At 36.1% G+C, this 15,002-nt stretch overlaps 1 protein-coding gene across 1 annotated transcript in view; it reads right to left on the reverse strand.

Annotated features, from left to right (window-relative positions):
- The window catches only part of LOC145777039 (DNA repair protein RAD51 homolog 3-like), a 37,660-nt gene extending 22,883 nt beyond the window's left edge, over positions 1-14,777 (reverse strand). Inside the window, exons 1-6 of the mRNA XM_082588312.1 lie at positions 14,598-14,777; positions 12,302-12,481; positions 11,821-11,966; positions 5,066-5,212; positions 3,038-3,153; positions 828-1,338 (exon numbers count right to left, since the gene is read on the reverse strand). Of these exons, the coding sequence (XP_082444438.1) occupies positions 828-1,338; positions 3,038-3,153; positions 5,066-5,212; positions 11,821-11,966; positions 12,302-12,481; positions 14,598-14,730 (1,233 nt within the window). The 5' untranslated portion in view covers positions 14,731-14,777. The remainder of the gene's footprint in view (positions 1-827; positions 1,339-3,037; positions 3,154-5,065; positions 5,213-11,820; positions 11,967-12,301; positions 12,482-14,597) is intronic.
- Between the last annotated feature and the right edge of the window lie 225 nt (positions 14,778-15,002).

The raw sequence follows: 15,002 nt of genomic DNA on the forward strand, positions 1-15,002 counted from the left end.
GGAACTGCTATTTGCACCATCGCACAATGCATGCTCTCAATTTTGACTTTTCAACATCATGCGAGCGATCTTTTTCACAACAAGGACAACTCCAATCAAAGAAGAGAAACTGACTGAACCACAAAACAGTTCAAAAGTGCATGTTTCTGGCTTTCAACTTGAGATATGAAAACATTCATCAACTTCCAGCGATGTCTCAGCAGGACATTGAAGAGACGAAGGCTGGTGTTGGAGAGGACAACATGTAGGTGGACGGCTGGACGCGGATTAAGTTTGGAACGGGCTGATTAAGCTTAGACAAGTTCTGAATATGGAATAGATTCAGTTTCGTTGTGACTATTAAAGAAAGCAATGCATCATTTTTTTTTTAATATTTTTTTTTCTATTTAGCTATGTTTTTTAAACCTAGAAGTTGGTCATAAGAGATTGACACTTAAAACCAATTTTGTCATGTATAGGTGGTTTACAAAATACATTAAAATTTGAGAATTAAAAATATCTACGATCGCGATCTACATCTTTATGGTGTCAGAACAACACAAAGCTGTCACTGTCTAATGTCTATACCTAAATTTTTAACCAAGTCAAGCATTTTTAAAATAAAAAATTTGACACTAATCCAGCTATGGCAAGTTGCGTTTCAATTATAATATATTATTGCTACATACAGATAAAAAAGTATTGCTATGTTACAAAATTCATTCTCAGTAGTCCAACATTTGCAGTGTGATTAAAATATTAGAAGTTTAAATTATTTAACGCAACCTACGCCTTTTTCTGTCAGTACGTGAAATCAATATAGGTGAAGAAGGTTCATGATCACTAACCGCTTTCTCACAAGTCCTTGACTGAAAAGCATCGACCTGTGATGGCGACGGGGCTTGAAGATTGCTAACGTTTGTTGGTGAAATTGAATTGGGCACTGCTTTGAAATTAGTGACTGTACTTTTGAAATTGTGTTTTGTTGAAAACGGCTGTTGTATCGTTTTAATGGTAGGGACAACTTTGTTCTTTCCATCAATTCCATCTTCTGAATCAACATTTTCATTGAGGGTGGATACTGACAATTGTTTTTGTGACAAAATAAGCCACTTCTTTGATATGTCTTCTTCGGGAACATTTGAGTTGGAGGCGTCATTTTCGTTGAGTGTTTCAAACTCATTGGCTAATAAATCGGCTGCTGTTGTTTGGGAAAACACAAAAGCTGACGAAGTCTCTTGAGGCAATGTGGTTTTACGTTTGCTGCAGCTTGATTCAATATCACGAAAGCCGTCACTTGTCACACAAAACTTTGCTATCCCACGAGGTTGAGTTGGAGATTTATAAAGCAAAGCAATCCTGAAATATATACAAATTTCTGTGTGATTTTTATGGGCTGCAATACAATACTGCAATGTTGGCCAAGCAGAGTTTGATGAGAAAACTATCCATAGCCTACAATCAGCAAATTGACTGTATGTCCAATCAAGTATAACTAATAATAATTAGAACTCGGTCGATATCAGGTGTAGCCGATATATTGTATCGGCCAGCAAAAGCACACTCAAAACCAGCCATACATGCCTTTTTGCCTTTAGAAGAAACGCAAGTTGCTCAAACGTGCTTGCATAGCACGAACAACTGTTGCGAGAATTTAATTTCCCGTCCATTCTAGTGCGCGCATCTAGAAAATGTTAATACTGTATCCCTTAGCTTCCATTCAAGCAGGAAAACTTTCGAGTTTTACGTTGATTCAACGGTTGATGATATTGAATCAGTGTAACAAAGGTGAATTCTTCGCAAAGAATCGATGGTAGTACTGGTGTACTTCTACACTAACCACGCGCAACTTATTTCAAGTCTTACGTCACAATGTCTGGCTTTGATCTCCGAGTGACATTGATAAGGCAAGATTCGTTACAAAATTAGATCATACAAGTAGGCTATCACGGCAAGATGCAGCAAAATTTGTCAAGTTTTGGTATTACAGTAAGAAAGAAAAGGCCCAGGGAAAATTAACTTTCGCTCACATGACATGCAAAAATAAACCCAAAGAAAAAAACCTAGAGAAACCTTGCACAGAAGAAAATAGTAGCGTCATTGCAGAAGTTGCAAAAATAACTCCCAAAAAAAAGCCTAGTGAAACTTTGTACAGAAGAAAATAGTAGCGTCATTGTAGAAGTTTTCCGATTCGTGCCCAGAGCATTGTGACGCAAGAAGCCACACGACCTCGTACGGTGGAAGTTAATCAGTTATGCGGCGTAGCCTATTAAGCAGCTACACGAAGCTTTGACTCTTCAAGCACACGTTGTTGGTCCGATGAAAACCTTTCAGAGTGACTTCGCTGAAATTTAAAAAAGCCCTCTACTTTGAATATTGAATTGAAAAAAAAACAATATTGCATTTGGTTGTTTCTTTTTGTGATTAGTGTTAAGAATGATTTCATCACAGCAACCAATGCATCAACTTTTTTGGACTGGTTTGTTTCTTAAAAAGTTTGTTGGTACCGGTAACAAATTTTTCGTAGTTGACATATATCGGCCGATATATATCGGTATCGGCCTAAATATTTCATAAATATCGGTATCGGCCTGAAAAAGTGATATCGGTCGAGCTCTAATAATAATAGATCATTATGTGCTCAAATCTGGTTGCGGGCAGAAAATAAATCTATTACTAGTCCTACCAGGTATATGTAGGGAATTGAACTCTATGTAAGGCCTACAATAACTGGGCCATAAACATATTTTTATGTATGCACCTGCTCAACAGAACTAGTAGGGAATTAAAGATGAACAACAGTTTGGTTCAAATAAACATTGCGAGAAAAAATTACGATAAAGTAAGCGTTAAATGAATTAGGTTAAACTTTAGGATAAGGAGACAATGGGACATGCAACTAAAAAAGTTTTATTTTGAACACAAAAACAACCTGTTTTCTCAAATTCTTGAAAGCTCATAAACAAATGCACTGCTATCTAGGCCAAACTACAAAGTTTCAACGTAGCAAGTGTAAAGTGTTAGTTATCACAAAGCTAATCACAAGAAGTCTAGCAACCTTTCATTATTGCGTTTCAGTAGCATTAGTTTCGTAGAAGGAACATAACTCCAAGTTGCTCCTAATGCTGGCACAACACAAGATTCATCATTTATCAGGTGGAACTTAGTGGTTACCTGAAAAAGTATAAGTGTTGTGCCTTGGACTACGTGCTTACAGATTTCATATTGAGTACAAGATACTATTCACAGTATTATCATTGTTTTACCAGGGCTGTGGAGTCAGAAAGATTTTCAAATGTCCGAAGTCCATATCAATAAAAAAAGATGACCGCAACTTAAAATAAAACAATAATAAAATTGGTACGGTATTTACAATCTTTTTCAAAATAGTGTTTTTTGTTCTCTTTGGTTCAACTTTTAAAAACAGAAAATATAAATGTTTGCTTTTTATCTCTGTAGCTGCTGTGTAGTTATGCGTATGAAACATGGCCTACGAAAAAAGAAAAAGGCCACTGACGTGTTTGCTTTAGAAATCGCAAAAATTTTCTGTTTCAAATCCTTTAAGCTGTTTGGTAAAATAATTAATTTGCAAGTATCTTCAACTGAATGAAACCGCAAAAATGAAATCACACACTACATTTAAGAACAATAATTTTATTTAGTAATTCTAAAAAAACGTTTAAACTTTTCTGGTTTAAACTTTTGGACAAGCTTTCCAACACCTCCCTCTCAAGCCAAAGTAATTAGTCCATGCCTGTTCTTTGGAACGTCAGTTGCCGGCAAATAACATCAAAAGCATTTAAAACATTTTCTTTATTGTTTGGAGGAGGTATATAATTTATCGATTTCTTTCACACCTTATTGCATTTATATGTAAGCATAATTATTCCTTTTCGTCTGCTCTTTCATTTTAACGAAGCCCAGCTGTGCGAAAACTGTATGTTTGCATTTTATGTATTGCACATAAAATTTCAAGACACCTGTCTTTGTTTTGATCGCACGCATCTGTCTCACCTTTGCTTCATTTAGCCTTTGAATGAATTGCAAACAATCATGCAAAATAAAAAAGAGACATTGTCTTCACTTTTCGGTAGAATTGTATGATTGAATAAATCAAGTATGCAAACGAGAAGCAAATCCTGATACTATAATCTGACTTAATCTTTTAAGCGACATAATACGCTTAACCGATGGTTTTCCTTAACATTAGATGGGATCTGGGTTTTTTTTCGCTGAGACTTTTCGGTCATTTGTCCGAAATGATTTGAAAAAATTTGGTCCGTTTTTATTTATTTCGGTCATTTTTAGTCATTTTTGGTCATATTTGGTCAATTGACTATATATTTTTTCAGACATTTTGACCGAATTGACTATATTTTTTTCGGACATTTTGCTAAAAAATTGGTCAATGACCGATAAATGACCAAAAAAAAAAACCAGGATGGGATTGGCATCCCATGAAGTGCATGAAAACTGGATCGGCTGGAGAGGCAAATGAACTCATTAATCGGGTCAATGGCTCTAAAAAAAGGCGTAACAGCAAAGCGATGTGGCTCGCTAGGACGTACTCTTGACAAAGTGAGTAACGGCCAGTCACCTCGAAGGAGATTGGTGCCTCATCGAGTATTTTTATCCGTAGTCTACAATGACGTCAGTAACAATGAAGTGATGATGAGATGGGATTTGGTTTGGGATTTCAGATTTTGATCCAAATAAATGATTGATATGTTTAAGCGGTATGCGCTTAACCGATTTCGCTTGTAATTCAAAAGTAAAAAATCAAGCAACTCTAAAAATCTGGCAACAACAAACCTGGAATCGGACGTTTTACAGTGTAGTTTACGTGTAGTTGCATTAAACTTTTTTTCCTAGTAATATTACATTATTACAAACGTAAACATCTTTTGCAGACAAACATAAACGTTCTAAAACATCTTTAATTTAAAACTGTACGGAGTGTACGTGTAGGCTGCTGTAAAAAGACATAGGAGTTACTAACTTTTCTGCACAACTATCTGCACTCTATTTAAATCTATATCAAAAAAGCAATTCATAAATACGATTTCTAAAAACATTGTTACAATACCTGATTGACAAATACCACAGCAATGTTATGAAGTATTATAAGCTTTTTAAAGTTTTCAGCAAGGCTGTTTAAAAACTTCATTCTTGCTTTCATGTCTTCTTCTGGTCGTAGGCAATGTGCAATACTGTCCACTACAATAAGTTTGACCTAAACAAAAATAAAACCGAAATTACCGGCTACCGCATTGTTTCAGAGATGTAATGTCTGGTGCAAGCCTCTGATACATAAGCCAGGCCTCGAAATATCCGGCGGTCATGACCTCCGGAATGAACTCGAATGTCTGCCGAAGCCGACTCATTGGTCGGTCATAAATGACCGCCGCAAAATTCTTGACAAAAACAAAGCTAATGCAGCAAAAATACATTTTAAATTTGAATTGTTACAATTGTTTGTTCAACGCAAAAAAATACGGAGCTGAAACAATAATAGTACAGGCAATTGCTTTAAAGATCACATTAGAGTGGCGTGGTTAACGAGCTGATGGCAAAAGTAGCCATTTTTACATCATTTCAACGCCTTGCAATGTTGTAGCTAACTGCTCTTGGCTGATGCTGAGCTGCGTCGGAGTCAGCCTCGCTTTCTGACCTAGTCTTATTCTGAAACGATCCCTGTTCCATATCTAGAAAGCTAAAACCTCAATTGCTAAGGTAACAGGGATGTCCGGTTGAGATATTAAATGTCTGCTGAAAGGGCAAGTCCGGTAGGACATGCTTGACCGCCGGAAAAAAGTACAAATTTTGAGGCCTGCAAGGGCATAAGCTACCAGTGAACAGTTAATCTTTGATCTAGTTATCACAAAAATATACCTTTGCGAGATTTGAAATGTAAAGGTATTAATAATATGGTATATATTTAGTTTATTCCTTATCGCCACACTCAAGGAAAGTTTCTATACTCCATCAAAATGCAATTTATGCCAGTACAGAGATGATTGGGACACAAAGTGAGAGCCTTTGTCTAAGTTGATGGTAATTTTCATTTGAATGTGTATAAGGTCACATGAAATAACATAAGCTTGTCCAATGGCACGTCACGACAACTCGTCAAACAAAAATTTATCGAAAATGACTTTTGAGATTAACTGGTTTTCTTATAAGCTGTGAGCCGACCTCGATTTTTCGCTTTAAAAATGCAATTGAGTTGAACCCCCCCTGTAGACAATACTTTCTTGATATGGTTCGATAGAGTCATTTTTACTGAGTCCAAAACAAAAAAGTTCAAGCAAAAACCTGTGTTCGCTAAACAGATAGTAGGCTTGGAAGATATTAAAAAGAACGCGGATGAACACACTTACAGGCACTACTTCTATGTGACGCTTCATTAATCAGCGCAAGCGATTGGCTGGCAACACCTCGATTACACCCACTTGTCGTGCATTTAACGCATCGGTGCGTACATAACCTAGCAACGATCAAAGCTAAGTCAGGACTGAATGAAAGTTCGTTTGGTCTTGGTAGCAGTAGTTTCACATTGTTGTTAGCTGTTGCAATGTAGAATACGTAAACACAACATAAAAAAGAAGAAAATAAACCTGAATCGATACAACGCAGAACTTTGAAGGAAGGTAGGCTGCAAAGTGTCATCATACAGGCTAGGCTACGTTTGTAGAACATCAAAAACAAACACAAAAAACTACACAACATAAAAAAGAAGAAAACGAATGACGACACCCTATAAAAGCAACAAAATACCAAAATAATCGATCGTTTCCGTGGGAATTGATGTTCTAGATTTTAGCGAGCCTATCACATCTTTGAAAACGCTTATCAAACTCTTGAAAAGAAACTGCATACAGTATAGTGCAACACAGAACACTAGCAACTAGAGCATTTTTCAGTGGTTAACTCTTGATTGCAGAAAATGTTAAAATACACTCGGGTAGGCTACACATCTTTAAAAACTGTCATATTAATCTTCAACATCTTTGTTGTCGCAGTCGACAACCGCATAATTCAGTACAAGGAAGGCCAAGTTTCTTGCATGAACATCGAGATAAAACGCACTTTGTTTTCTGGCAGTTACAGTTAGTCAATGATTTAGAGGCAATAGGTAACGTTGTCCACTGTACATGAACGCCGTTATCACTCAGTGTCCAACCGTGTTGCTCTATGCAAGGAGGAATAATAACGGCTTCAAGGCATCTTCTGTATATTGCGGTTTGGTAATTAGCCCTTTTGATGTGCAATACCAAACTGTCTTTGTTTGGAGGAAGTACACCTTCACTGCATGCTCCAAACCGAAAGCAATTATATCGTGCAGCATTTATATCTATGCATTGCTGTTGACGATAAATTTCACACACAAACTTCTCTAAAGCCGATATCACATTTGATGACACTGTCCATTGCTTACCCAAAGTAGAAAATGCAGAGATGTATTCCTGCTTTTTCTGCGCAAGCTCGTACATTGACTTTTTTCCTTTTCCTCGAAAAGCGCTTATACTGTCACATCCAGAGAACACATGCACTCTTAGAATGACTGGGAGAATACTACCTGGAAATCTATCACAAATTTTATTGACATGCAACAATCTGCAATTTGTTCCAGGTACTTTCAAGAAAATGGATGCTTTTAAAATGGAACAGTAATGCAATGACAAAGCAAAGACGTCTGAATCGGGACTATGTGTTACGATGCAAGCACCTTCATAACGGCATGCATACCGAGCGTGAAGGAAGATTCTAGTATAGTCTGCTTCTTCATGATCTGATTTTAATTCTGGGACTTCTACAATCTCCACAGCATCATCGATTCTCCACAATTTGTGGCAACTTTCCTCACGAGTAAGATAAAATACCAAGTTTAATGGATTTTCATCCTTCCATTTGTTAAAAAAGAAATTTAGCAGATCTTTCTTGTTTTTGCCAATTGACAGAAATTTTTTGAACTGTAGAGGAGTTCTCTGGGCACTCTTTACAATGCGAACCTCGTAGGCACCAGCACGTGCTCTGCAATGCCGTTCTAAGTCCTTGATAGAAGTTTCAAAATATTGATCGACCACAAAATCAACACGCCATGCATTGCATTGTCTTGCCATTGACACCAAAATACAAAATATGCTGTGAGCATATTCACCGAAAGTGCTACCTTTTGGGTTGGTCTGTTGAACAAGAGCCATAGCATCTACAATCAGTACAGAATTATCTTGTAACTGCATTAATGTTTCTGCGGCCTCGGGAGCTTTTGCCTCCATATAAGAAAAGATTGCTGACTTGTTGGTTTTTACCAAGCTTTGATCAGGATTAGCGAGAGCGGCAGGCACAGATGTAAGCAGTACGTTAAAACAGATTTCATGTTTCAAATTTCAATTCTGAGCAATTATCAGCATGCGTCCAAACATATTTGTCTCGTTGTGTACTGTCGGTGAATTTGTTTCCTTTACGTAGACAGCATCAGTAAATGTTTTACTTTTTGAAAGACTTAATCTGTTAAAAAAATTTACTTTGCCCTCCACCAACCGCTCTTGCACAAATTTATTGGCGGCTGCTTCACCCTTAGCGTGGGCACAAAACATGTTGTGCTTAATATCCTTTGGAGCAACCATACCAGAAGTTAAATGAATTACATCAGCATCTGCTTCAGATACAAAAGGCGAGCCTGTGGATATTATGGTTTCCATCACTGCTGCAACATCTTGCTTGTCTTTTAGGGAATGTTTGTGAGAAAGCTCCTTATGTTCATTACCAGTGGCACGGCTTCTTCCAGCTTGTTCCATACAAGCATTAGCAATCATGGTACGTGAAGCATGGCTTAAAATCCATCTACTAACAGCCCATTTGTTCTGCATAAACCCTACTAAGCCACCCTTTGTTTTCGATTCACGATTAAAGGTTTGCTCGATGATCTGGTCGCAAGCAGTCAAAGAAAATGTATGATCTTGACAGCGCTGCACTGCAAACCCGCCGTGGCATAACTCGTCATGTAGTTAGGGATTTTCTGTTGCCAATGCGTGCATTTCATGGAGATAAACGGGCAAATATCGAGAATAGTTGACGCGGCCATAAGCGAAATACCATGGAAGCATGTCATGCAAAACAGACAAATGCAGTTTCCAATTTCCCTCAGACGCGGCCATAAGCGAAATACCATGGAAGCATGTCATGCAAAACAGACAAATGCAGTTTCCAATTTCCCTCACGCGTTGCTCGTATAAACAATAAAAGTAAATCAACCATCTCCAGGTAGGAATTCCAAAATGAATAGTTTGAATTTTTTGAACATCAACATGGTTCAAGTACTTATCTACGAGGTCCTTAAAGGGGCTTTCTTGCATAGCATTGGAGAAATTATATGGAAAAGCGTTGCCAAGGTCACTCAAAACAGCATTTGCAGTGTTCTTTTCATCACCACTCAGATTTTGCAAAAACTCTTGAATCGAAGTTGATGCAATGCAGCAGAGAATATCTTATGACAACGCATGCTACGATTGTAGTGGTGGCCATTCATTACACCGTTAACCGATCCTTCACCGAGCACTTTACATGCAACCAAAATATCTTCCAAACCTGCATCTCGAAAGCTCATCTAGTTCAAGCTCACACAAAGCTGTGATCACATACATAACATAATTTAAGTAAAGATATATTCCTCATTGACAACAGCAGAAAAAAAATAAATTATTTTTTACTTATTGGACTGGTTCAGGGAAAGAGAATAACAGCAAGACCAAAAATGAAATACAATCGCTTTCAGTCTCACTTTTGCACTGATATTGCGAAGAGCCACAGCTAATTAGAAATGATCCATCTGTTTAGAGAAGAAGGCAAATAGAAAGATAGGTTTATTTTCTTCTTTTTTATGTTGTGTTTACGTACCGTATTCTACATTGCAACAGCTAAGAACAATGCGAAACTACTGCTACCAAGACCAAACGAACTTTCATTCAGTCCTGACTTAGCTTTGATCGTTGCTAGGATATGTACGCACCGATGCGTTAAATGCACGACAAGTAGGTGTAATCGAGGTGTTGCCAGCCAATCGCTTGCGCTGATTAATGAAGCGTCACATAGAAGTAGTGCTTGTAAGTGTGTTCATCCGCATTCTTTTTAATATCTTCCAAGCCTAATATCTTTTTAGCGAACACAGGTTTTTGCTTGAACTTTTTTGTTTTGGACTCAGTAAAAATTATTCTATCGAACCATATCAAGAAAGTATTGTCTACAGGGGGGGGTGCAACTCAAGTAACGAATTTTCAGACTAGGCCCACAGCCTATTAAGAGCATGCTTGTTGAAAACAAAATTCATAATGTTGTTATTTATTACACAAAATGCCAATTTAATAGAGTTGGTTCAGTGCAATCACAAAACAACAGGTGGGTGTCATGTCCATGAAATGACAGCGACATCAAGCAGGTGCACAATATCACAATTTTTTACTGAAAACTTCATTATTTTCATTGTAAACATAATTATAATAAACGCTGGTTGTATATATATGAGTCATTCCATTATAATTCAACAAATGGTGAACACCACCATCTCTTAGATTTTCTTCATTTTTACATATTTGGTGCATATTTTAAAATAATATTCATATCTGTTGGGATTTTTTTGATACCTCGTGTCCTTTTCAAGTTATCGCAATTTAAAATTTGACATTTTTGCCACTAGTGGCGCCATTGTGCGTGGAAATATTTTGGGAAAATGCTCTAAAGTCACCATTTCTTGTCCAATTATGATGAACAAAGTGTCTATTCCCATGTTCTCATGGGTGAGGAATTCAATTATGCTATTAAAATATCAAAAAAACAATTGCTTGATATGAAAATCCTCATGTTATTTTTTAAAAGTTCCTCAAACTTTAAGCCCCCCCACTCCCCCATGATTGCATAAATTTTTTTCTGATTGGCTCCATTTTGTAAAGTGATTGTTTATTTACCAAGAAATGAAAAATCTTTCACTGAACTTTTCTCTAAGTGCTTTTATCACATTAACTGTTAGCATACCCATTGCAAGCTATAATTATATTTAAGCTATTGTGAAGTTAGGAATAACAATTATGACTTCAGAGCCATTATGACTTCACAAAGACATAAAAATGATGTGGTTAACCTTAATTTAAAATAAGTAATATCACACCACATCAGAAACATCAATTTATTAAAATATAGAGCTTTTGCTACACAATCAAGTGTGGCTTCTTCATTATAATCATATTCAAATAGAATTATAATTGCATATTTCCAATCTTATTCAAATAGAATTATATTTGAATATTTTCAATAGTTTCTATTCGAATAAAATTATACTGAAGAAGCCACACTTGTGTGGCAAAAGCTCTATATTTTAATAAATTGATTTGGTAGGTCCATGGCTACCTGAAGATACGGCAGGCCTGATTTGTCACATTTTGCAGAAATTTTCAGATTTTGCTAACTTTTGGCGAATGTTTAATGTTTATATACATAAATTTTTCTAACAATTATATTTTTACGCTTTCTTTACTGTTTTCTCCAGATGACACAATAGGTTTTAATATCCTCAGATGTTGAAAAACAAAGAAAACTTGATTTCGAAGATTTGAGCTTGTGCGTTTTTCAACTTACTTTTTCTGATTTGCTACTGCTTCCGAAAGGCAAAAACAAGCTTTTATATCATTAGCAAACAGCAAAAAAATCTCAGAAAATATCACTCAAACACTAGCAGTAGCTGTAATCAAAATCTGCCAAATGTGACAAATCAGGCCACATCTCCAGGTGGCCATGGTAGGTCATATAATAGTAGTAAATTAATGTAGATAACTGAAGGAATTTTACCTTTGGATGTGTCGTGACAAAGTCATTCATCTGATGAGAAGCCGCCAATAGCTGAACAACACTCATACAACGAAACAAATAAACTCCAGAAAGAAAGTCTTGAGAGCACATTTTTTTAATTTTTACTGAACTTTTTGCTTGGGATTCTAAAACAATAGTAAACAATGAATTCAAATATGACCAAAACAGGAATGCATGTAGGAAGTTTTGATTGCAGTGTCATATTGAATATAGATTCTATTTGAATAAGGACCTTCTGATGATCCTCCTTTTAGGGTGAAACAGGCTGCCAAGGGTTTAGAGAGTAATACCTATATCATATACATTTGATTTGATTGAATATGATATGCATAATTGCATATGCTTTCAATTATAAAGGAAAGAAATATAAATGATACAGTGAACTTTTGAAGTTAGGTCACAGATTTTGCCTGCTTAAACGTTTTAAAATTAAATGTATAGGCTACTATTCAACATTTACCAGATATGTATCTGCAATGATTTATGAGAGCCTCAGCCATGCCTTGTAGACGCTGTGATTGAAATGTATTTTCTGTGTCAATAAATACTGCTTCTCCATCCAGTCCACCCAAGCAAATGGGAATTTGTACATCCAGGCACAGTTGAAAACATAGCTGAGTTTTTCCGATCCCACTTTCACCTGAAATTGCATATGAACATTGTACATAAAGAGTATACCAATTACCGGTACAGAGATTTTTTTTAAAGGTTTGTGCAATCTGTGGTAGTGTAGTAACACTAGGAATGCTTAGAAAGCAATTTTTAACTCTTTTATTACATACACAACGCCTCCACGAACTTGAAAAACTAATACGCAAACCAGTGCTAAACGTTATATAAAAAGAGTGCTTTTTGATTATTAAGGGGTGTTGACTTTTACTTTGCTTACCAAATCAAAACTCCTTATGTAAATAGCTAATTAAAAATGAGTATACTTTGCAAGGTTTATGTTGATACAGTTATGTCAAATATATATAGGCCTAATAAATAAGCTTTGCAGTTATAATATAATTGAAGAGCTATTTCCAAAACCACTTACATCCACTGTCGGTGATTTCAAGAAAACCACAAAAAACGTTTATGACAGTTTCGCTTGGTAAATGTAATGCGCTTTTGATTTCTGACGATGTATAACTAATATCTACTAAATTGAGACATGACGTTTGGCCAGATCTAAGGAATATTGGAGGACTTAAAATCGCCTTTTTTTAAATTAGAATTGTGGATATAAGTGGTTTTGGAAATAAACTGGAGAATAAAAATTGCCAGAATGAAAGAAATCAATTTTTGAAACCATTTTTCCAAGCTGACCACCACTAATTCATCACCACAATCCAAATCCATTTTAAACAAAGCAAAAACACAGCTATGAAGCTCAAGTAGGCTACTAAGCACCGTTAGTAACTGCAACAGTAGGCTGCAAGCCTACAACACTGCTTATCAGTGTTGCCAGATAGTGGATGCTTCAAACTGCCAAACACATTTCAAGTTTTGCCAAATTGACTGCCAACTCACCAAAAACATTTGCCAAAATTCTGCCAACTCAAAATTTTACTGCCAAACAACGTAAAATTCTGCCAAATTTCTCAAATTTGGCAGTGAAATTTTCCAAATGGTAACACTGCTGCTTATCACGAAATGATGACAAAAATGGTTTAACAATCAGCAAGATGTCACGTGACACAATGGCTTAATATGATTGGTTTAATGTGGATACAAATGGTTTCGGAAACAAAGTGTGATGTCAATACCTACTATCAATTTTCTATCCACCCGATGTAGAGTTCTATATAAGATATTGAAATTTTTTTATTGACTTTCTTGGTCCCGTTTTTAATCTTACATTACCCACAGCGCTCTACATTGCATATATGCAACAAAGATTTTTGGGAAGTACGTATGGTTCTGGGAGAGTAGAATAAATATTTTGTGAAGACAAAAAAAACAAAAAAAAAACTTTTAATTGACCCTTTATAGCTCAATATTTCAAATTTACAACACGTAGTAAGGCTAAATATTCTGTGTTGTTTGTACTACATTTAAAAAAAAAAATTCTGAAAATTTGGCTTTGTTTGTTGGGAGCTACAGGGGGGGAGACTGGGGCATTGGGGCAATAAGGACCTTGGTCCTTGGGGCATTGTGAAATTTTCTAAAAACTGATAGGAAGCTCCGAAACTTCAAAAGCATGTTTTGGTCACATGGCTAGCATCTTTTGTGTTGGGCCATTATGCTGTTTCAGCAGTTCTTTGCTTTCAAACAAACTAGAAAAACATGATTTCGAAGACTATAAGTAAATTCAGTTTTTCTACTTGATAAGCCTAGCACATCCTGTAGTTATAAAGTATTACTGCAGGTTGACTTTTTGGATACAGCTTAATCAATTTTTTAACAACACCTTTGGGGAGAAAACACCATTTGAGGCATTATGAACTAACTAGATCATAGCCCTAGACAGGTTGTCAATTAAATTAACATGGTAAAAGAATATTCATCAAGAAAACTGAGAATGGTAGTTTTCTTGCAGCGTCTTTAACTGTTGCCATTAATGCTGTGAAAAAAAGAAAGAAAAGTTATATATATAGTAGCTTCAATAGAAGATAGTTTAACCCTGTCTGTAGCGACACATGGTTTTATGAGGACGCCCCACTCTAGAAGTGAAATATTTCTCAGAAAGGAAATGATCAAGACTACCTACATTACAATAATCAAATAGACACTACCGCAATAAATTTTATTCTACTTTTTCAATACCTCACCCGCAATTTGTGTAATGCTTCCCAAAGATATTCCACCACCCAGAAGATTATCTACAGCGGCAGAAAGTGAAACAATTTGAGATGGCATTTTCAGCTGCTGTTGCAATAGCTCAGTGACAGATCTTAACTCCATGTTTCAGCTATTTAAAAATAAAACTACGCATGTCATACGTATAACCAAATTCCCTGCTAACAAACAACAAATTTAAATTTTTAAAACTTGATATTCATAGCCTCACTATTACAAAATATCAAACAGTTACCAGTGGGTCGCGAGACTCGCAAAGCTATTTTGATGGGCAGCAAAGAATTTCTAAATGTTGCAGTTTACAATTAAATTGAGAAATTGTTGCAATATTATTACATACCGGTACCCATTACGCAACAATTAAAATGATTGGTTGT

Source organism: Aplidium turbinatum, chromosome 1 (genome assembly GCF_918807975.1).
Source record: "Aplidium turbinatum chromosome 1, kaAplTurb1.1, whole genome shotgun sequence".
Lineage (NCBI taxonomy): Eukaryota > Metazoa > Chordata > Ascidiacea > Aplousobranchia > Polyclinidae > Aplidium > Aplidium turbinatum.